General features: G+C 36.8%; 1 protein-coding gene across 2 annotated transcripts in view; it reads left to right on the plus strand.

Moving 5' to 3' along the window:
- STIM2 (stromal interaction molecule 2) overlaps positions 1-16,022 on the plus strand; it is a 72,232-nt gene extending 56,210 nt beyond the window's left edge. The window contains exons 4-13 of one of the 2 annotated variants that reach the window (XM_075499885.1): positions 2,351-2,462; positions 3,121-3,236; positions 4,609-4,786; positions 5,698-5,875; positions 6,478-6,645; positions 6,860-6,960; positions 7,208-7,446; positions 11,057-11,258; positions 11,534-11,682; positions 12,063-12,236. In XM_075499885.1, coding sequence (XP_075356000.1) covers positions 2,351-2,462; positions 3,121-3,236; positions 4,609-4,786; positions 5,698-5,875; positions 6,478-6,645; positions 6,860-6,960; positions 7,208-7,446; positions 11,057-11,258; positions 11,534-11,682; positions 12,063-12,100 — 1,481 coding nt within the window. In that variant the 3' untranslated portion in view covers positions 12,101-12,236. Of the gene's footprint in view, positions 1-2,350; positions 2,463-3,120; positions 3,237-4,608; positions 4,787-5,697; positions 5,876-6,477; positions 6,646-6,859; positions 6,961-7,207; positions 7,447-11,056; positions 11,259-11,533; positions 11,683-12,062 lie in introns of both variants that reach the window. The other variant, XM_075499884.1, reaches the window with a different exon arrangement.
- The last annotated feature ends 7,159 nt before the right edge of the window (positions 16,023-23,181 follow it).

The raw sequence follows: 23,181 nt of genomic DNA on the forward strand, positions 1-23,181 counted from the left end.
ATATATATATATATATATATATATATATAAATATATATATATATATATAACAGCATATACAAATATACATATACCAAAAAGTAATTGATATTAACTTTTATGTAAACAGGTAACAGTGTAAGAAGAATATAGAAAGTACAAGTTTTGATTGTAGGTTGGGATAGACTTCTGTTGCTTCTTTTTGCAGCTTCTGTACTAATGGAGGTATCTGATACAGTGATAAATAATGAATAGTGAAGTGTTTTTTCCTAAATATAACTGGTTTGTTTGGGGAAATTTCCTTGATATTTTATGAAGGAAACATCAGACTAGTCTAAGCAGTGGAGCAGATGTGATTGACTCTACTGTAAACAACTTCAGTATGTACCTAATTTCTTACATGATAATGTGTTTAAAATTACTACTGAATTATAAAAAAAATACAAATTTACATAAATTTTTGACAGAGAGACTACAAAATACTTTCAGCAGTAGAAGTGAAACTTCTTGATATTTTCTTCTTCTTTTTTTTTTTTTTTGTTCTCCCCCTCTATTTATAAACTCAGTGAGTTGTGTGGCTTCCGAAATGGCATGTTCTGTACTGTCAGTGGTAAAGTGACAGTACTGAACTGTAGTTAGATCTGTACTACTGTAGTTAGTTCTGAACTGTAGTTAGTTCTAGAACTGTGGTAGTGCATAGTAGCTATTTTAGGTGATTTTTTCCTATGTCACATCAAAACAATGCTTTTGCTTTGGATCAGTTTATAAACATATTTCTGGAATGCAGTTAAGGTGATTATTGTTCTGGATGATCTTACCACCCTTTTGAGATGCTTAGAATGACTTGTAAATATGATCACTTATTATACACAAAACAGTTAAGAATCTTTGCAATGTGAAAATGATCTGTTTACAAGTAGAGCCCAGACATTTTGCATAAAAGCTTAGTGTGATATGACAAACTGAGTCTATTGCAAGATTAATACCTGGAAAATGGTTTGTGGCTCAAAAGCAGAGGAAGAAATGGGACAGCATGCTGGGAAGGAGGAGTAGCCATTCATACAGATAAAACACAAGTGGTTTGTATTGCAAGTGAAATGTGAAATATGTTCTGTCTCCAGAATGATGAAATGCTTCTGGATTCCATTCTCACATGGAATGATGACAATCTGAAATGTTTAAGCTTATTTTTCAGGTATGCTGAGTGTAGGCAAGAGACTTAGAAGTCCCTATTTCAGTTTCAGTACGAACTGAAATAAGAATTTGAACTAAAAAAATTCTGTTGCCTGGAGCTTACCTGTCAAGCTTTCAGCAGCTCTTTCTAAAGGATCATTGTCAAAATTCACCACTGAGGATGTGTCCTTGTGATAAGGTTTCTAAAGAAATCTCTGCCCAGCATTGTCACATGCAAGTAGTTTTAGAGAAAGCAATGTTTAAAGCAAAAGATATTTGTTCATGCAAAGATGCATCTATCCAGAAGGAGGCTGTTGTTTTATTTCTTTCATGTGCAGACAAACTTTTGCAGACTTAGAAATGGAGAGAAAATTTCCCTTCAACTTTGTCAGTTGTAAGCTGTAGCAGCTGGCCTGTAGGGCCAGAAATGTGATTTTTTTTTTTTTTTTTTTTTTTTTGTAAAATCTGTGGGTAGTATTTCCTTTGTAGAGCATCTATATTTGTGAAAGGTTATGTAGACTGTTGCTGTTATACAGGAAAATTGTTGATTGTTCTCTACATATTTAAATAATTTTTCTTAGTGGGAATATTATTTCATGTAATATAGCTGTTTTGGGCATATTTGAGAGAGATTTAATTGTTTTCCTGTTAAATTTCTGCTGTCTTTCAGTATTTTCTTTCTCCTCTCTTCTCTGCTCCCATTTTGTGGTTAGTAGGCATGAGCCTCTATGAAGATTCTTGTGAAAACAAGTTCTTAAGCCATCATCCTGGGAAAGATCTTGGTACATTGCCTTAAATGGCTACAGCACCTGCTGACATGTGTTTAGTTCTGCAAGGGTAGCAAGGACAAGAGGATTGAGGCTGAGATCAGTTTAAGTAGATAAAGTCATAAGATGCTGTCCTGATTTAAACTAAAGCAAAACACTAAATTATTCTGTGGAATTTTTAATAAAGAAATGTTTCTATTGGTTCCATGCTTGTTTGTTTATAGTTTGCCTAAGCTTCCTCTGAGAAGCATATAATGAAAAAGGCAAAATGCCAGAAACACCTTGGTGAATGTTAATGCTAATTTTTCTGCAATTATATTTGGCTAAACCCTCTTGCTCAGTGTAACCTGCTTTTCTACTGCTTGTCTCCTATGTCTTGCTATTGATTTTTACGAAAATTAAAGGTAATTAAACTGATTTTTTTTTTCCAGTTCATAACTGGACTCAAGAGGACACTCTTCAGTGGCTGTCAGAGTTTGTTGAACTGCCTCAATATGAAAAGAATTTTAGAGACAGCAATGTCAATGGAACAACACTTCCCAGGTGAACGTTTCTTCTGGATTCGTTTTAAATAATTCCCTGTAGGTTGCTACTTCAGTCTGTTAGACCCAAAGTCTAACAAGATGTGGTCAAATGCAAGAAAAGAGAAGCGTCCTTGCAGTTTTGAAGAGCTGGCTGCATTTTTTTCCCTACCAAAATATTTCAAAATATAAATGCTTCTTGCCATTCTTAATCTTAGTTTTGTTTCTTGCTGTTGAAGCTTTTATCGATTATCACATAATTCTGCATGGTAGCGAACTTTCTTTTGAACAACTTCCAATCTATTGTATGGGTATACATCAAAAACTATCTGCAGAACCCCTTTTCTTGAGCATAACTACTAAATTTGGGTATTGCATGTATTTCAGACAGTTGGTGTCACGAGTCTGCAAATATACTATTACCTTTAACTATGCTAAATGGATTTATTTCATGATTATTCCAGAAAGAAAAGAATAGGGAAATGATTTGATGCTCTTCCTATGCCACATGCTGCTATGCTTTTTTTAATAGCACTACTGTCATTGTATTATATCTCTCACTCTAATTGTATAACTGTAATCTATATACCTGTGGGAAATGCTATTGATGTATTTCTTTCCACAGACTGGTTTTGAATATAGCTTGTGCAATAGGTAACGTTTTGTCTTATCATTAACAGGATAGCAGTAAATGAACATGCTTTCATGATCTCTCACTTGAAAATAATTGACCGGAGCCACAGGCAGAAGCTTCAGCTTAAAGCTTTGGATGTTGTTTTATTTGGACCTCTCACACGTTAGTAACTTTTTGGAGTTTTTTCTTATCTCTTATTTGTAAGAATTCAACAGAGAATACTTTCAGTGACACTTGATACTGTAGGTAGGACAGCTTATCTATTTTGTGGATGTACTGATGGATTGCTTGGCATGTGTTGTGGAACTGGGCAATGAATTAAAAAAGGTTATCAGGATGCTGGGATCAGGACAAAGGTTCACTTCTCTGTGTAAGATTATGTAGAAATTTTGGTATGACCCCACTTGACAGATGTATGTTGGCTTTTGTGTCACAAGAAGTGTCCTCTAAATGTTTTTGACTGTTTAAATTACACTTATAGCTAATGTTACACTCAGTTCCCAGTTAGCTTGGACAGTGTAAGCTGGGATGCTGAAATGAGAGGAGATGACCTTCCCACAAGGAATAAAAAAGGAGATGGTGGTGCAAATCCAATACCAGTGTATTTTGTGCAGACTCGAGTTTAAGTGCAGTTAAATTTAATGCAGGAGTTCCACATATGACCCGTTTTAGCATATGCAGACATTTCCTTACCACATCACCAGTGGTCTGCATGCTTGCTTGTACACAGTTACAGGTCTGTTGTGGCACTGTGCATGTCGGGTATTCCTGAACTAGGAGGCCTTTCCAGAGCTCGGTGGTCAATTTGGAGACTAGTGAATGACTTGGCAAAAACCAGGCCAGATCTGAGCTGGCCTGACTGATCCAAGTTAGCCTGACAGATCTGAGCTGGAGATTTTTAGGGGAAAAAAAGCACTTTGTGTTTGCATTATACCTTTAATGCTAGCAGAAACTGTCTTTTAAAATTTTGTTTTACAAAGGTGCAAGTGACTATAAAAGTTGCACTAACAAAGAAGTGTATGTGAATCTTGGATATAATACGTTGGCAATCCAGGTTTTGCTTTTAAAAAGTACGGCTGTTAGCTACTTACCCCTTTAAAATCTACTTTATTTTGTACAAGTGCATTTTTAACTTAGCATGGGGTATTCCAGAGGGCACAGACTGGGGAGAATTTACTGAAATGTAACTGAAGTTCTGGCTGGCCTGGTAAAGTGTAACTGGGGAAACTCTCTCTTAACTCATTTAAATGAAGATATAGACTATGTATTGTGAAAGTTTAGTAAGCTTTCCTCAATCTAATATATGTTTTAGTATAGAATAAGTAGATTGTATTAGAGCAGAGTTGCTTATATTGTATGGGAAATGCTCTGGGATCCATGTGAAAGGTTGAAATGTAGCTGTTGGAGATGGTTGAGATAGATGAGCTGGAATTCTGTTTAGCATCAGGTTCTGTCACGTTTTAGGCTGTAGGGAAAAAAAGGTCCGTTGTCTGTATCAGTGAACTAGTTAATGATCATGTTATTCTCTGCACAGGTCCCCCTCACAACTGGATGAAGGATTTTATATTAACAGTTTCTATAGTTATTGGTTTTGGAGGCTGCTGGTTTGCCTATACACAGAACAGAACCTCAAGAGAACATATCACAAAAATGATGAAGGACTTAGAAAGTCTCCAAACAGCAGAGCAAAGTCTCCTAGACTTGCAGGAAAGGTATAAAAACTAAAAAAGTTAATGTTTAGTTGTCCTTTTGTTTTGAGGTTAAATACAAATACAGATCCTTTATAGTCATAAATTATTTGCATTGAGCTGCCTTTGGATTTTGTTCATCTTCATTTTGTGTGGAAATTGTGATTTCAGTGATGATGGATTTTTGGGTAGAAATTGCTTCTGGGTATTTTAGCAGGCAATATGAACTTGTGGATGAAGGTAGAACAGAGGTTCAATCTTTTTTACCTACAGATTTAGAAGTATGTTATTTTCATATAATTACAGTTTACTTTGCAATACTTACATACATGGAAATGAGAACATTTCTTCTGTTTTTAAGCTCTTAAGACTGAAACAGACCTGGACTGATTACTTTCTATTGCTTATTTAGCAGTGTGAGAGTTGATAGTCTGTTCTGGTGCACCAGTAACTCAATTGTCTATGAAGACTGGTATTTTGATCTTATTATACCTTTAATGAAGGTTCACCTAAAAGTTTCCATATTTTGTCTGACGTGCACATCACATTGTGTGATGTAATTGCTGCTGGTTCATGAAGCTTGCACCGTTTTTATTATCACAGAATGGTTGAGGTTGGAAGGGACTTCTGGAGGTCATCTTGTTCAGCCCCACCTGCTCAAGCAGGATCATCTAGAACAGGTTGCCCAGGACCATGTCCAGGCAGCTTCTGAATATGTCCAAGGATGGAGACTCTACTACCTCCCTGGGTAACCTGTGCCAGTGCTCAGTCACCCTCATGGTGAAAAAGTGTTTCCTGATGTTCAGACGGAACTTCTTGTGTTTTAGTTTGTGCCCGTTGCCTCTTGCCCTGTTGCTGGAAACATTTTCTTCTCCTGAGGACTGCAACTTTTAACAAATATGCTGTGTGTCATATTTTTTTGTTCAATTGTGAAGGCTTGAGAAGGCACAAGAAGAGAACAGAAATGTTGCTGTGGAAAAGCAAAATCTGGAGCGCAAAATGATGGATGAGATCAATGATGCAAAACGGGAAGCTCATCGCTTAAGGGAGTTGAGGGAGGGAGCTGAATGTGAGCTCAGCAGGCTCAAATATGCAGAGGAAGAGCTCGTACAGGTATCTGCAAACCATTTATAATTTTACTGTTTACTTTAAAATGGTCCTGGTTTTATTAGATCTTTATGAGTGTTTAAAGCAGCATTTCTCTAATGCTAGATTTGAATGGAAAAACTCTAAGAGCACTTAATGATTGTCTGTCAATCATGCCATTATCTAGTAAAATAATTCTGAAACTATAAAAAGACATACACTTGGTATATTAGCTTATCATAATGTTGGATTCATGGAACAAAATATATACAAAAGCTTTTTTACTGTCTTATCAGATGAGAGATAGTAGCTTTGTCTCACTCTTCTGACTAGCAATAGATTGGATTTATTGTACTAAATAAATGCTGTCTTACAAAAATACTTAGGCTTCAAGTTAGGGACTATATGTCATGGGAAAAAAAAGTCTGAGTATAATAGAGTATATGGAAATTCATATGCTATATTTCAGAAATGTCTGATCTGCCTTCATGATGGCAATTGGCACACACCAAAGCTCTGTAAAGCCTTAGTATGTTGCTGTTGGGGTATAAGGTGCTTATATTTCACTTTCTTCTGCTGTCAGTTCTAATGATACTCTTAGTGACACTTTTATTTCTTTTTGATGCTAGGTTCGCATGGCTTTAAAAAAAGCTGAGAAGGAGTTTGAGCTGCGAAGTAATTGGTCTGTTCCTGAAGCTTTGCAGAAGTGGCTTCAGTTAACACATGAAGTTGAAGTACAATATTACAATATCAAAAGACAGCATGCAGAAATGCAATTAGCAATTGCCAAAGATGAGGTACTAACTCTTACTCTTCAGCTACTTAAAGGCTTTTCTGATCTGTTGCTAGATATATGAAATAGTAAATACAAATTATTCAGATAAGTGTTTGGATATTTTTTTTCCTCCTCTGAGTTGTTGTTTGCTACCTGTCAATATTGCTGAAGTTTTGTTATATGTGTTAAGTACATAACTTCTAGTTTTATGGCTTTCATTTTATCTTGCTTTTTAGGCAGAAAAGATAAAAAAGAAGAGAAGCACTGTATTTGGAACATTACATGTTGCACACAGCTCCTCCCTGGATGAAGTGGACCATAAAATCCTTGAAGCAAAGTAAGAGTATTACCAGGATGTATATTCTTTTGTGATTTATTATTCCTGGAACAATGGATTTTTTTGAGAGTTACGGAATTTAGTGTCTAACACTAAATACAGTTAAATAACAGTTTAAAAATTATTAAAGTGCAAATATTTGGACAGTCCTAGTGGGTCTTCTGGTATGCTAGAATGACTGCACTTGTGTTGCTTTGCTTTATCATTAAGAACAGTATATGTAACTTTATTGTGTGCTTTTCTTCAGGAAAGCACTCTCTGAGTTGACGACATGTTTGCGAGAACGTCTTTATCGATGGCAACAGATTGAGAAGATTTGTGGTTTTCAAATAGCACACAATTCTGGGCTACCAAGCTTGACCTCCTCTCTCTACTCTGATCACAGCTGGGTAGTTATGCCTCGAGTTTCCATTCCTCCTTACCCAATTGCAGGGGGAGTTGATGACTTAGATGAAGATACTCCTCCAATAGTTTCACAGTTTCATGGTAAGTGGTGAGCTCAGTAAAAAGAAAAGGGAAAAGTTGTGGAGGCATGGGATTTTAAAGTCAAGTGGGAGAAGAGTGCTGAAATCAAACAGGATTGGATCAAAGTCAAAAGACCAAAATTCTATCTAGCATTTCAGATGCATCTTTTGGGACTTGCGTAAACTGAAAACTGGGTTTTGCAATAAAGAGAACATGAAGAAAAAGCCTTTATTCCCTTTCAGTGGGGGAGTGGGGGACAAATCCAGCTAATGTTTTGAAAGTCTGCTTGTCGCGCTTGGATTGCCACTTAGAAAAAAATTTATAATGAGTAATGCTGAATTTCTGTTAGCACGTTTATTCTTTCAGATGGAAGGGATGGAGTTAGTGTAGGGTCCCTTGAGCTACTAGGAAGATCACACCCTTTGAGAGGCTGCATGCTACATAGCTTTTCAAACATTCTTTAGTGCCTGGAACAAAATCCTGTTGTTGTCCAAGGGAAGCTTTCAGGCAGAATGTTTGTGTTTGGATACAGCGGGTTGTTTGAGTGTGAGGCAGAGGTGCCAAGTGCTGGAGGGAGGGAAATCCAGCTTTGGTTAAACTATGATCAAAAGATATACACTGGGGATTCAGACCACCCTCATATCTTGAGTCATTACGTCAATACAAGAGCTTGCTTCATGGAAGTTGTGATTAACTGGACTCTAGAGGCAAATCAAAAAGATGAGCTCCCATGTAGCTATTCAAACAAGCAATAGCAAGCTGAGGAATGAGTAGGGAACAAAACTTTGTCATATGTGTATGTTTTTCTTCCAGGGCTGGGATTCTCGGAATAAATTAGAACTGTATTTAAAATATTTGATGTATAAGAAAAACACGTTTTTCTTCTGAGTGTACCAACGTTTTTTCTGCAGGCCACACTGAAAAGTTCATTAATCCCCTTGCAACACTACTTACTGCAAGTTCTGATCACATTTAAAGAATACTGTCTCTCTAGTTGCCTTCACTGTGAAGGCTGTGATTTAAACCTTAGCAACAAATTTCTTGGATGGCCCAGTAAAATATGGATGCCTAGAGTTAAACTTCCAAGTCTATATGGAGAAACCTGTGGTCTGATTTCAAAATGAAGAGCTCCATTTATTATCACAACTTTCCGATTGGTCTAAAATGACAACACACTTAGATATGCAATATAAGACTTCAGACTTGTGACTTTTTTAGTCACTCTTCTCATTCAGGTCTTGCATAGAGGTGAAGCCAGTGAGCAAAGTGCAGCTGGTTCAGAGGAACTACGATTAGAGAAGGACAGTACAGTTTGTAAGAGCGTACTTAGTTGAAACTTTACTGTATGCTTTTGCAGTTATGGTTTAATTTCTTTGTTAAAGTTCAGTTCATTTGGAAGTATTTAGCTAATGGATGTTGTCTCAGTCAGTGATGAAAGTTATCTGAACCTTAGTAACATTACAAAAATTTTAATGTGTTTTTCTGAATTTTGGTAAGGCATGAGAGCCTGATTTTGTTAAAGTAATCACATGAGGGAAGTAGCTTCTTAATTTACTAGCTTTTAAAATTTCTACTCAGTAAAAAAAGCCTGTAAACATTTGGGAGTGGGGAAAGAGAGGGAAAACATGCTAAATGATCTGTGGTTGAAACTAGTTCAGGAGTCAAATTATGGTGGGTTAGTTTGGTAACTGCTAGATTATTCCCATCCTTTAGACAAAAATGACAAATGCACATGAGGAAGGACAGAAGCAAAATGGCTTGTCTCACTCATGAGGCTTCAGTTAAAATGCGGTGTGCAGACAGGTCAGTTACGAGCAAGACTGTTTCAGTGTCTGGACCTAAACTGAACTGTCTAGGCTGTTACCTTGCGCCAGCATCCTTTGATCTCTTAAGATTAACAAAATTTGAAGTCTGCCAGACAGGATTCTTTGTGCTGCAGCAAGTGGGATGATAGGCTAAAATGGTGTGAAGTAATCTGTTTAATCAATCCGGAGCTGATGAACAAAAGGGGATAAAGAAATAGATGTATGAGACTGGAACAAAGTCATTACAGGAAGGTGATAGTGAAACGTCTACTTTTCCATTGACTGACTAGGATTCAGCTGATTCCTTGATTTAGTGAGTTTCATTTGTACTAGAAAATTCTAAATGTTAAATTTTCATAGCTGAATCCGTCATAATCCCGTGTTTGTACACTACAAGGAACCAAAATGCTTGTAACTTCTGTCAGAATTCACTGATGGTGCAGTCTCGTTCTTTTTTACACCAGTGAGTAGGATGGCATCTGATTTACCTGGACACATAGTACAAATTTCCTAAAGGTATTCTTATTCTCTTATCTCAGTTCACGTTTGCTTTTTAGGAATATTTTTGTAATGACACAAGGTTATTTTTGAGCTGCCAACACCTGCTTTTCAGGTCAGTAGGGAGTTCATCAAAAGTAAAATCAAAAGTTTGAGTTACATGACGACTGTCATGTTGGGACTTGTAAACCTTTCTTTTTTGCTCAGCCCAGCAGGAAACAAAGTTTAAGTGTTGGCAAAGGTGCAGCTACTTGCTGTTTTGTGAAAGTTGTGATTTCCTGCACTAAAAGCAGAAAGACAACTCAACCTTTACTGAGATTCCAGGAAGGGAAATTATAATTTACCTGATGTTAAACTGGCATCTCAAAAAATTAAAATGCATTTTGTCAGGCTAGACATCCTTGTCTACAAAAATAATTGAATTTTTTTTAAGTGTGTTGTGTTCGGTAAACATTTTGAACATCAATAAGGGTATGGTCTGTCTTACCTAAGCAGTGATGCATTCTGTGGGACAGTTTGAGGAGAGGTATGAGAAGTCCTGAGGCTCATAACAGCTGGCCTGAAAACAGGTCTGTAGATTTATTTTCATAGAAGTATTGCTGCCTAATCATCTTTTGAAGGAGGAGTTGGGTTAGGAACATTTTTAATTTGTCACTTCCTGTTAGATACTTTACTGGTCAAGTCTTGTGTTGCTGTCTCTACCCATTCTTAGTATTTTTGTTTCTGGAAATTCATAGGTAGCCTGGCAAAAGAATGTATTATCAAATAGGAAATTCTTGAGCTTAAAATGAGGTTGAATTATATATTTTCTATCATGTTATATAAATGAAATTGGTCTTCCATGTCTAATGTAACTTTAAATTAATACAGCGTATTTCAGTTGGCTGTTTGGTTAGGTATACCTACATTGCAAAACTTTTACATATTCTTTCAAGCTTCAAATTGCCACACAAGTAAAATACAGGATATTGTGTAATATACTAATTTCAAGACTGCTATTTTTAGTTTATAAAGGGTTGGGAGTTTCAGTAGAATCTTTCTTTTTGCTCTCAAGAGAGCATAGTGAGCCAGAGCTTTGGTGCACGTGGTCAGAGTAATATTTGGCAGGCACAAAACTGCTGCAGTTGCATCTTGGTTAGCTGCTTCATCTAACTGTAGAATGTATAAGGTGATGCCAGTCTTTCTTCCCTCTAAATAGTTGAGCAATGTCAAAGTTGTTTAAGAATCACTGTGGCTGAAGCAGATAACTGCTATTTAGTCTTCAGAGTAGATATTGTTAACATCGATGTCACTTGGAGGGTTTTGGTTTGCTTTTCTCTTTGCCTCAGGGTCCATTGTAAAACCTCCCAGCACACTGGCAAGAAGCAGTAGCTTGTGTCGATCAAGACGCAATGTTGTGCCATCATCTCCACAGTCTCAGCATGCTTTGCACTCCCCTGACCCTGACATCCTTTCTGTGTCGAGCTGTCCAGCTCTTTATCGAACTGAAGAGGAGGAGGAAGCCATTTACTTCTCTGCTGATAAACAATGGTACGGAGATTATCAAACAGTGCTTGGAACTCTGATAGGATTATTTGAGACTAACAGTTTAGAATTAGAGGTTGAAACAAGCCAAAAGTTAAAGTAATCTGTAGGATAATATAAATTAATATAGTCCACGTGGAAGAGAGAGAGTTCTTGTCTGGTATGTGTATGTAAATAGCTAGCATGTCATATACAGTTAAGTAATGTTACAATCCAGGGTGCACTGAACTAACCCTGATTCTCCATTACAATATGTTACTGGCTTTTACATCTGAAACTAGGATCAAAAGCAATGTCAGCTACTGGGCGAAGAGAAGATGGATGGTAACACAATTCTTACAGCATGTTGAGCGTGTACCTACTCTTGTTACATGGCCTCATAGGAAAAGGTTAAATTCCTTTTGGAAGGAGCAAATGAGCTTGTTGAAAGGTAGGGACACTTGTCCTGAAGAAACTTTTTGTATATGATAGGCTTAAATCTCCTTCTTTCATTCAATAACTTTTCTGACTTCACGTGCCAGAAAGATAGTTTTTGTTCTTTGAAGTAAGATACAAATGACTGATTCTGGGCAGATGCTGCTGCCCACAAAAACAAGATTGCACAAATTAATTAAGTTTAGATAATAAAATGATGTAATGCAAGTTGTAAGTTAAATTGTTTAACTTAATGTTTTTTGTTAATTAATGACTAAGGAAAGTGTGGGTGGTGCTTTTAGACTAATGTTATTGATTCTAAATTAATTTCCTTTTTAACTGCATGAAGGAGATAGTAGTTTCATTATGTTTTCTCCTCTCTTTGCTCTGATTCAGGGAAGTACAGGAAACAGGTTCGGAATGTGACTCCTTAAATTCATCCACTGGAAGGAAGCAGTCTCCTCCAGCAAGTCTTGAGATGTACCAGACACTTTCTCCTCAGAAAGTATCCCCAGAAGAATTCTCACTGGAGGAATCATCTACGGGAGACTCCTCTTCTCTAACTGCAGATATTTCTAGGGGCTCTCCTGACTGTGTAGGCATGGCAGAAACTAAGAGCATGATCTTTAGTCCTGCAAGCAAAGTTTATAATGGAATCCTGGAGAAGTCCTGCAGCATGAACCAGCTTTCAACTGGGATCCCAGTCCCAAAGCCTCGGCACACCTCGTGTTCTTCAGCCAGCAGTGATAGTAAACCCAGCCATGAAGCTGCTTCTGTCCCTAGGATAAGTAGCATCCCACAGGACCTGTACCAAAATGGTGAAAAAACCAAAAAGCCATCAAAAATAAAAAGCCTCTTTAAGAAGAAGTGTAAGTGAGGTGGGCAGAAGAAACCTATAGTAATGTTATAAGAACTCTATTTTTTAAATCTTTAGGAATGTAATTCCATTTGAGCATTCCAGACTGGATGCCCTAATGGAATGCTCTGTAGGTCAACTATATTTAACTGACTGTACTGTCAAAGGTCGTGCCAGCTGTCAATGAGAAATCATTAAAAAGTTCAGACAGTTTACATTCATTTCTGCCTATTTATTTCTTTTTTTTAGTTTGTCTTTTTTAGTGGTTTTTTTAATTCTGTTTTGTTGGCTTTTTTTTAGTTTATTCATAAACCATTTTTAAGCCACTTTTGGACTTCTAAGCTTTAATGGACTAGTAAGCCTTCCTGGGCTTGCTAAAGTTTCTTGTTTACCAGAGCATCTTCCTATCTTTCCGTAGAGCTAGGACATTTATCTACTGGACTTTAAGAAAAATAAAAGAAGTAGAACTAATTGAATTGCACTACTGTTTTACAGACTGGAAAAGCCTCTCTGCAAGTGAAACTGAAAGACTTGTATTTGACTGAGAAGATGAATCTTTTCACTTTTAGATCTTTTGGGGTTTTTAAGTAGAACTTAGGATTTCTAATTGACTTGATTTCTGGAAATGGAAATGCCATGCTTTTATTATGGGAAGCTTTGTTAGATGCATTTATTATTAGAATGGTTCAAGTCCTGCTGTAAAGATCATGTTTTTCCCAGGACTTTCACTGTGATTTTACTTCACTGCAGGCTGTAGGGGGGCAGGGGGGGAAAGTAATTTAACAAGAGAAGAGGCTCTTGATTCCTTATGCAAGTGATGGATATGAAACTTGACTGAGGACTGAAAATATTCACCCTCTTAAAATGAGGAGGGGGGATAGTAGCTTTTGTTTACAGACTGACAGACAATGGACATTTGGTTTGTGAAAGTTTGTACTGTGGTAAAGATAATAAATTGGAAACATTATTGTGCTTGGGAATGTTCCAATTTCAGCTGATGCTTGTTTCAGACATGTTTCAGAGATCCTGTTAATTGAAAGCTGTTGTAGGCTACATTGCTTATGCTTACTGCTGTGTATAAGTTGTTATTATATTTTTTGGATTAGCTATTAATGTCTTAATGTCCTCCTTTTGTAAGATTTCATACACTTTATTTTTGTATAGTTTGAAGATTTAGCTGTTCAGACATGTCTGAAGTAAATGGTATAATTTTATAATGCATACTGTTATACTAACTCATAATTTTAGGTATAAAGATAGATATAAAAGTGAGACTCGACATGCTTCAGATAAAAGCAGTTTTTATGTTAAGCTTTTATTGGGAGAGATGAAATTACAACGAGGTAACAAGGAAGCCTTCTTAGGGCAACAGTAGCTAGTTGTTCAAAAGCATATTTTAATTTTTTTTAAACAGTTGGAGACAACAAATGTACTGCTGGAGCAACAGTGCCTTTTATTCAGTTTGTCTGAAAATATTAATACTGAGCAGGAATTTCTTTTGAGGTACATTCCAAAGAAATACTTCTTGCTCTAGTGAACACAAGCAATTTACCCAGTGATGACTAAACAGTTTCAGCTCTTCCATAGGGGTATTCTAGTTGCCTCAGTAACAGGTGCCACTGCCAGGGACCTGTGATTAGGGGCTCACAGGCCAATATGTACATTCTGTACTGTATGAAAGAATTAATTCACTGACTGCCTAAATTTTTTTCTAGTAAGGAGCCTTCAAAACCTGTAGCTAATTGAAATCAAGTGATACATGTCTTTTCTATCACTTTCTATTTAGGTTCCACTGTACATAACTGATGTGTTAGTTCTGTCCTCAAGAAGTGGTGGTGATGTTAACAGAAGCATCTCCTGTGGCTAGTGAAATGGTTAGAAGAGGAGGGTTAGAAAATGGGATGGAGACCTTACATGTGCAAGTACCTTAAAAGTCCGTTCATTGATTAATTCCTTAAGAGAACAGAAGAAATCCAGAGTTTTACTGTCTAACAAAGAATGATTGTATGTCATCTATACAGAAAAGCATAGGAGGAATCAACTGTTTGGTAAAGTTTGAAGAAGAGAAAAATTGGTGGAATAGAAAATAATGAGAACATGCTATTGTTCCATTATTCTCTGAATCATCAGAACAGCTATAGCTGCAAAAAAAGTAATCACAAGGTAACAAGGGTCTCTTTGAACAAAGTTTGTACACTCTGTACATGATAGACAGAAAAAGCAGCGATACGGAAAGACTTGTGCCAGAGAATCGCCTCAATGCTGAGCCTTCAGAGTTGTAGTTAAAAGCCTGATGAAGTACTTGCACATGTACAAAGGGAAAAAATACATAAAAGTAGGGAACTTATTTTGCCTCCCAAACAGCATGAAGAAGACTACTACCAGAAAAATGTTCAGTTTTGATGTCTGCATTTGAGAAGGCTGTAGCAATAATTGAGTTTAAAGTAAGATCTGGGGCTGGACAGTAGATCTTGCAGTGTGAGGTCTGAGGAACTCTGTCTCTCTCATTACCAAAGAAGATGAAGCGGCATTTTGGTACTGGAGAGTAAATATTTACACATGGAAAATAATATCCAGTGCTGAGGAGTGGGAGGACAGCACTTCTTAATCCTGATATCAAAGTCAGGCAGGCTCAAATGCTGAGAAGCCAAAACAGACAAATTCAGCTTTCTGTAGTAAGTATAACTAAAAATTGAAATAGAGGAGGTGTTGGACTCTTCATTGGTTGTGAGTTTAAGTGTTAAGTATCTTTTGAAAATACACAATTTAACTGTCTTGTGGAAGAAAATACGTTATGGCATTGTACAAACGAATCAGATGATATTATCATAGTATAGATTTTGGCTTCAAAATGGCAAATCTTTGGAGCACAGACTGCTCTCAACACTCAGTTTATCACCAGCTGTCCTGTAACTTTATAGCTGCTACTTAATAAATATTATAGAACTAAAAGCTTAAGTTAATATGATCAGAAGTGGTGAGTATTGTATGTTGGAGCACAAACTGTAATTTTAAGTTCATAGAGTTGGGGTTTCTTAAAAATTATTTTAATAGACAACTTGCGCATCTTGCCACCTAAATTTGTCCACAATCCAAGTGGCTTGCATTGCTCCTACTATGGCTACTGTAGAAATGCTCGTCTTCAAACTGTTAGCATCCTTTTGCTAAGGTATGTTGAGGGCACTGACTCTTAAGGTAGATGCTCACTGGCAAACATCAAACCCAGTCTTAATGTTAAAGTACCTGGCATATGTCAACATCTCAGAAGTGAGACAATGCGCTTTACAAGGTCCTCTTTTTCCTCCGTTTGCTTAACGGTGTAACTTGAACTGGCTGGCAGTCAGTGAGTCCAGCCACTGGGATTTCTGTAAGACATGTCAGTCATTCGAGACAATCATCTAGTGTCATATCCTTAAATGGCTGAGGACTTCCTAAGCTCTAAATGCAGAATGGTTGTGATCAGAAGTTTTGTGGGGTTTTTTTGTGGTGGTTTTTTGTTGTGTGTGTTTTTGGGTTTTTTTTTTAAGCTTTTATAGCTAAAATCCATGTTCTAGTTTAAATTCTCTGGTATTTTTCAGAAGATGAGGATCTTTGCTTTCTTAAATATTTTGTTAGACTCCTTTTTCAGAACAGCAGCCCCTTTGTGGAAACTGCCTAAAAGGCTTCTCTCTGAAGAGTTTACCATTTAAGTCTTTCACCTGTAAAAGGAAGAAGTGTCAAGTGTGTGGTTCTATATAAAGAAGAAGAAAAAACCACCAATTCTTCCAAAACTGAACAAACCCAAACCTTTCCACAATTCTTACTAAAGCTATGTGATGCTTCTTTCCTAACAGTGTAAAAAATTTAGGAAAGGCATTTCTGGTTGCCATGGGGAATGCTTTTGACTAGCTTACGGTGGACTTTGAGATTAAAACAGTTGATTCTTTTTCCCTGCTTAGTGATGGAATTTAGAATTGCTCATTGGCAGTTCCAGGCATATGTCAACTTTTCTTTCCCCACTTCACTGATACCTATGTAGCAGATTACCCTCTGCTTTCTGATGGGCAGTTTGCTGAAAGAGGGAAGATTCTCCATCATAGTTGAGGTAATAATGTTATCGTAAGAATACAGTTTCTCATTTGGAAGCCTTGAAGATGGTGAAGCCAAGGATACCAGACTTCAGTTTTATGATATTTATGGATGCCTGCTTGAGTTAGGTATTAACTTATGACTGATTGAAAGCCTAAAAAGATAAAATTAATTAGAAATTGAAGCTTTCAAGATTTTGCCCTTTTGCTTCCCAATGTATGGGAAAACAGCATGCACAGGAGGGACATGAGCTCTAACTAGCATTTCTCATACCACCAGTGTTTAAAGCTTCAGGATAGTTTCATTCCATTTCCAAGATACATTGCTGGAGAGTGATTGCTACCTTAATTTTATAATGTATGCAAAGAAGCATTTATTTTTCATTTACTTACAAGCAGGGGAGAAGAATGCAAATAAACTGAATGCTTAACTAAAAAAACCTTTTTTTTTTTTTTGACGGAATTACTGGTTCTTGTACCTCTTCACTATTTGCTTATTTCCTTGTACAATATGTTAAATAGGGTGAACATGGTTTTATAATCTGTTCCAATTGCACTGACTAAAGTGATGCATTACTGTCTGATGTTTGAAACACTGCTTGCTCTGAATTGCTGTAGGCATTTTCATCCTGGATGTTGCATCTTCATTGAATAATGGTTAAGCCTATTAAGGCTGTTTGATGCTAAGTGCTGGTAAACTTTTCTACTAGTGACTTAAACACAAATGTTGGTATAACCAATAACCAAAAAAGGCTTTTGCCAGTAGAGTTTGATTGCCTGACAGCATGTAAATGTTTAGGTAACCATTCTTTGAGGCTTCAGTAGCAGTTCAACAGTGTCATACACACTTCCAACAGACAGCTTTCCCTTCCAGCCCTGTAGGGATGGTGCTGATCTGAAACTCCACTTAGTCCTCTCTTGCATAAACAGAATGCACCAATTCATATAACTTGTAACAATATTAATCTTTAAACTGTTATCCCAGTTGCTCTTGCATCTGACATTACTTAAGCAAGATGGCAGTACTTACCAGTCCACTTCAGTCTTTCAGAAATAAATGGATTTGTGTTACCTTTTTTTCTCTACAACTTTGAATCTCAAGTTTACCAAATTGTGTGTGTGTTCTGTGTATTTAATGCTTCACTGAAATGAAAGTGGGAAGGTTGGTCTCTGCTTAGATGTTTTAAGGAAAGCACATTTGAGCAGGGTAAAAAGGAAATTCCACTTGCTCATTGCAGAGGATGAAAAAGAGTTCAGAGGTATTTCATCTAAGTCAGAAGACTAAGGAATGCTCACGACTTACATTGCTGGAGATGAGAGCTACATTCAGTCTCAAAGCTTCCAGATCAGTAACTCTTTATCCAAGAAAAAAACCCTTTCTTTAGACATACTCTGCAGGGCATTACCTTCATATTTCTCTTCCATTTTTGACCCAGCATTAAATTTGGTAGTTACAGCACTAACTTAGGTGATTGCCAGACCTCAGAGCAGTTTCAGATAATGATTTCATTAGCGTGTCTTAAAGTCAATTTTGGTTGAATATGCGCTTGATCTGAATTAAGACTTTCTCCTTTACATTCCTTTTACTTTAATTCAACTCAGTTCTTTGTAATCCCTCTACTGTTAAAAAAATAAACAGGTACTGATAGTTGATTCATGTTCATGTTTAGAATACGGTATTTTTTTTCAGCTAAGAATTACTAATAGATAAGTGGTAGATAGTTGCTTTTTAAAGACTAGATCATGGTTGGATATTGGTGTAAAAACTGCTGTACTTCAGTTGAACTAGGTACAGCATTGGCTGATGTAATTTGTGTGTGAGCGGTAGAGTTATCCTTCTTAAATTTGCCCTTGTTTGGTTTTTTATTTGTATCTTAACTTGATGCTGCACAATTATTTTCAGACTTGAATTCATTTAAAATTAAGGTCAGTATGTCCAGCCCTACAAAAGTCAGTCTTCAATTGTCAGCCATCAGTCCCTTCTTACTGAAATGAATTAAAATCTTGAGTATTTGTACTAGCTTATTAGCTTGTTAGGTGTTAGAATGGGTTCCTGGAAGTCTTCAGGTGGAAGGCAGAGAAGAAGTGAACCAGGTAACCTGTGTTCTTTATCAGCTTTCAGATCCATCTCCCAGTACGACCGAGTCTCCCCAGGGGAATGTAGATGTACTTACTGCTTGGAATTTTGTAGTTAATTATATTTGGCTATCTAATTCTAATAACTTGCATGTGTGCTATGCTTGCTTGCTTTTTAATAGCTGACAAAAGCTATAGGTGATCTTGGGGGTTTGTTTAAAAAAATTGCTGTTTAAAAAAAAAAAAAAAAGACTGGCAAGAGAAATCTGTCAGGCTGTGAACTGACTAGAACCAACAAAGATCCCAGCTTTTTGTCTAAAAGAATTGTTTAAATAGTTCTTAATTAAATGAATTGGGTAGCATGTGTATTTTCACATTGCTGTCCTCCAAGCAACAAAAATAATTAAAATACCTACATTTCAGCAAGGCTATTTGGGAGATGTCTTGCCCTGGTTTTATTTTTAATTTAAGTAACGGTGAGTTGTAGTGAGTGTTCAGCATATTAATGTCTGACTTAAAAGATTAGCAGAATTTGAATGGCTTGTGTTGTTTTGTTTAATTACAGCTTTATAAAAATGTAGATATTTGCATAAAGCCCGTCATTGGATCTAGGTATGTTGCAATGACATAGCAAGAAGAGGACCAAGGCAAGTAAATATGTGCACAGTTTAAATCTCAGTTAAGATGCTTTACTGTTCTGGGAAGAGATGTTGTTCTCCATGCAGATTGTGCTCTTCCTGTATTTGCTCTTAGCTTCTGTTTGTTTTCATTAGTTGAACTAAAATAAGAAACAAAGCCCTCAGACTGACTAGTTTCTGTCTCTCTAATATATACACACTGTACTTGCTTTTAACCTCATCTACTGCATGTTGTTAATGCTGTACACAAATGCAGTTGGAGTATTTCTTTTGGTGTTGTACAGCATGATGCATTTCATTCCCCTTTCTAGTTTACCTCCCATTAGCTATATATTGCTTTACAACTGGAAAAAAACGAGTTTTTGGGAATTGAGTCTGTTTGCATATAAAAATCTTTTTTTTTTTTTTTTCTGTGAGTCTTATGAGAAATGTCCTGCTTGGAGAGTCTCAGACAGTATTTTCCTGTGTTTATTCATGTTGCTTTGCTTTATTTTATAAGTGGATATTGATTTCTAATGTGTTGTTACACTTAATGTTGAATAAATCTGACTTCCATTTTGAAAAGTGAAACTGTGTTAGTGAAAATGTTATGTAATGTTAATTCATCTTAGACTGTTCCCAGAGTATATAAACGTTGATTTATTTATTTATTTTATTTATTTACTTTAAACTTGAGATAAATTTTATTTGTTCTGCTTAGGATTCTGGCCAATATTTCCTTGCTTCATGCTATTATTAAGGCTTGACAGCAATATTACTGGGAAGGGAAAGGTAGAGACAGTTTTGTTTGGCAGCTAGGGTGCTACAGTTAGGCTTGGAAATCCTGAGTCTTACTGCTTTTGCTTGAAAGAGCCTTTCTGAGTTCAAGTTACTTCATATTTTGAAGATTTGGGATTTTGTGAACAATTTTTTTTCTTCCGAACAAGGTGAAAAGCCTTTCCAAATGACTGTTGGAATAATGCATAGCCTTGTGATTTTGAGCATGAGAATTAGTTTGAGAACCTGTGGCTCTCTACCAAAAAAAAAAAAAAAAAATTTCCTTGCTGTAGTTTAATATTCCTCTTAACTTGTAGCAACTCTGAGAAGGAAGAAGCACTAGCTATACATCAAGAATAGCTTTTTAAAAGTGGCTTCTCTTGTAACCAAAAGTCCCACCTACACGGAGGCGACAAGCTTGCAGTGAGATGAATGAGTGAGTGACGATACAGGTCTGCACCGTGGGATCAATGTGAATCATGTTTAGAAAACTTATAGTGCAAAATAAATTAGTTACTTTTTCCTCGATAAAAATAGGATATTGGTAATTGAATCTGTATATAAATTATTTTTCAGTTGTAGTTATCTAATATGGCCCTTTTGAGAAGCAGTAACTTGGTGTGTGTGAGTTGGTCACTGGTTTCACTTCAGTTTGTCCTTAGTGTTCTTGATTAAACAGTGTTGACTGTTCTATCAATGGAAAAAGCATATAGGCTGGCAAAGCCTAAATCAGCTCTGCATCTTCAGAAAGCTAAGTACCTTTCTGTTGGGAACCTACTATTAATTTCTCCTGCAAATTTTGATTGAGCTATTATAGCATAGCTTGTAAGAAATGTCTTACTTTACTGCAAGATTTGGCACCCAAGCAAGCGGAACACAGAGCATTCTAATCCCATGGGATATTACTGAGCTTTGGTTAATTAACAACTTCAGCAAGCTGGTATTCAGTCACTGAAGTCAGATTCCGCCCCCCCGCCGATGAACTGCTTTTGATTACTATTGAATTAAAGTCCATTTCCTTACCCTGCCAAATTTAGGCTTTTAAACCGACAGCTTTAGCAATTCCACTGCGTGATGGCATTGCTTGTGAAATCCTATAGCATCCTGCTTGCCCTTGGTGAGATGGAGAATGTGGAATAGGCTTGAAGTGGGAGAGGTAATCTCTTGTAAGGTCCTTCAGGTGTTGAGCCGTTCCTAGGGATAAGGTGCTCCTCGTTAAGCCGGTTCTGGGTCAGTTTCATAAAGGTCTCCCATACTCCCTGTTCTTTTTGAGTGCCTTGTAAGGATGTGCTAAGTATTCGCTAATGTAGCTATACAGTGGAAAATATTTCTTTATTCAAGGAATTTATCTGTATTCAAAGTAAAGGTTAGCTGAGTTTCCAATCAGCTTAATGCTGTAGTACTTGTCTGCTTCAATCCTGTTTCTCTCCTACTTCTGTACTTAAAATTATCACTTTTTCCCCAGTGTTTCCAAGAGGAAGTTAAATGGCGAACCCATGAATCTAAAATATAAATACAGTTAAGTTCTGAAGGCCAGGGTTTGTCTGTATTATAAGAGGTCTTATCTTTCAGCTAGTAGCTGATAATATTCTGGAAATAATTTCTGAACCTCATGCTGGATTTCCATTTGTTCTGCATACTACTTACATCTTATAAAGCTACTCATTCTCCAGTTTTTCTCATTGGTTTTATACAGAGGAGGCTCAGCGACAGGAAAATATTCCAGAAATTGTAAGTCACAATTACAGCATGTGGGTGAAGGCATGTGAATACATGTGTGGGTGAAGAAAGAGGCTGGGAACAGGGGCACAGGAGAAAGAGTATGCAGTTGTTTGTGCTCTGAGATGCAGGAGTCTGGAAGAATGATTGGAAAGATGAGGTGTGTATATGAGGGAAGTTCAAACACAGACTATGTAATTTCTGAAGTGCTTGGGGTGGTTGTTATCTCCCCCCCCCCCAAAATATACCCTGTTTTTAAGGTGTAGAGAAAATCCTAAACAGGATTGTGAATGAAAATACTGCTTTGTGGAAAAAAAAAATCCATTCTGCTTTCTGTTCAATCTGTAGAATGTGTTAGTCTTTTTGTAGCAATTTTAGATAAAATAGTTTGAGAGAGATAGAATGCTATTTCTGATATTTTATTTATCTCCAATGGTATATCTGATGTTATCTGCCAGAAATGCTCCAAGATAGATGACTACCCTAAATCTCTACAAGAAAAAAGCCACCAAACTCTGTGGTGTTTAAAGTGTTTTCTTTTTTTAGTATGCTATTGCCTAGTTAGAGCATATAACAGCCTGGATAACTGTAGTTTACACTGCCAGAGATTTTGATTAATTTCTGTCTAGGGTGGAAGAAGCAGCGGAGACATAAGAAAGAAACACTGAGTCTTGATGAAAGTTGATAAAGATAGTGTATCACCAGTACCTAACAAGCAAAGGGCTTCTGAATGTGGACTTCTGATGAGGTTCATGACACTTTAAAAAGTCCTTGCATATGTCTAGGCATTGCTGAATTGTTCAGCCAAAGGTGTGCTTTAACTGTGTAGTTTCTGCTTTGATGTATGTCTTCAGATTTGTAAACAGCAAAACCTCCAAATTTAATATGTAGAAGTAAAAGGAAAAAAAACCGACAAGCTCAAAAACTTCAGTTGAGAAACATCAAATAGGAAAGAATACATCCTTTTAAGACAAGTTTTCTAGTGTAAAATAGCTAAATGTAACAATTAGTTGTGTATCGGTGATCTTGATTTGTTTTGATAAGCTGCTCAACCCATCACTCGCAGTGTCTACCTCAACACAAAGTTATGTTTTGTAGTAGATCTGAGCTCTCTTTGACTTGTGTAATGCAAAGAAAAGTTTCTGCAGTGCAATTTATGCCCTTAACTGTACCTCTGCAACCTCCGTTGTCTAAATCAGCCCTGGGATGACAACAGCAAAGCAGCAGAGGTAAGGTATTTACTCATGTTACAGGCAAACCTACGTTTTTTGGCAAGTTCAAAGTTTTTTGTTGGAATTTTGTTTTGTCAAGCCTGGAATCCTTCATTCCTGGCAGGTCCAGCTAGAGCTAGTGGGCATTGCTAGGGATCACGTGTCTGAGCCAACTGCTGTAGCTACTCAATG

The sequence above is a fragment of the Mycteria americana genome, chromosome 4, assembly GCF_035582795.1.
Source record: "Mycteria americana isolate JAX WOST 10 ecotype Jacksonville Zoo and Gardens chromosome 4, USCA_MyAme_1.0, whole genome shotgun sequence".
Taxonomy (NCBI): domain Eukaryota; kingdom Metazoa; phylum Chordata; class Aves; order Ciconiiformes; family Ciconiidae; genus Mycteria; species Mycteria americana.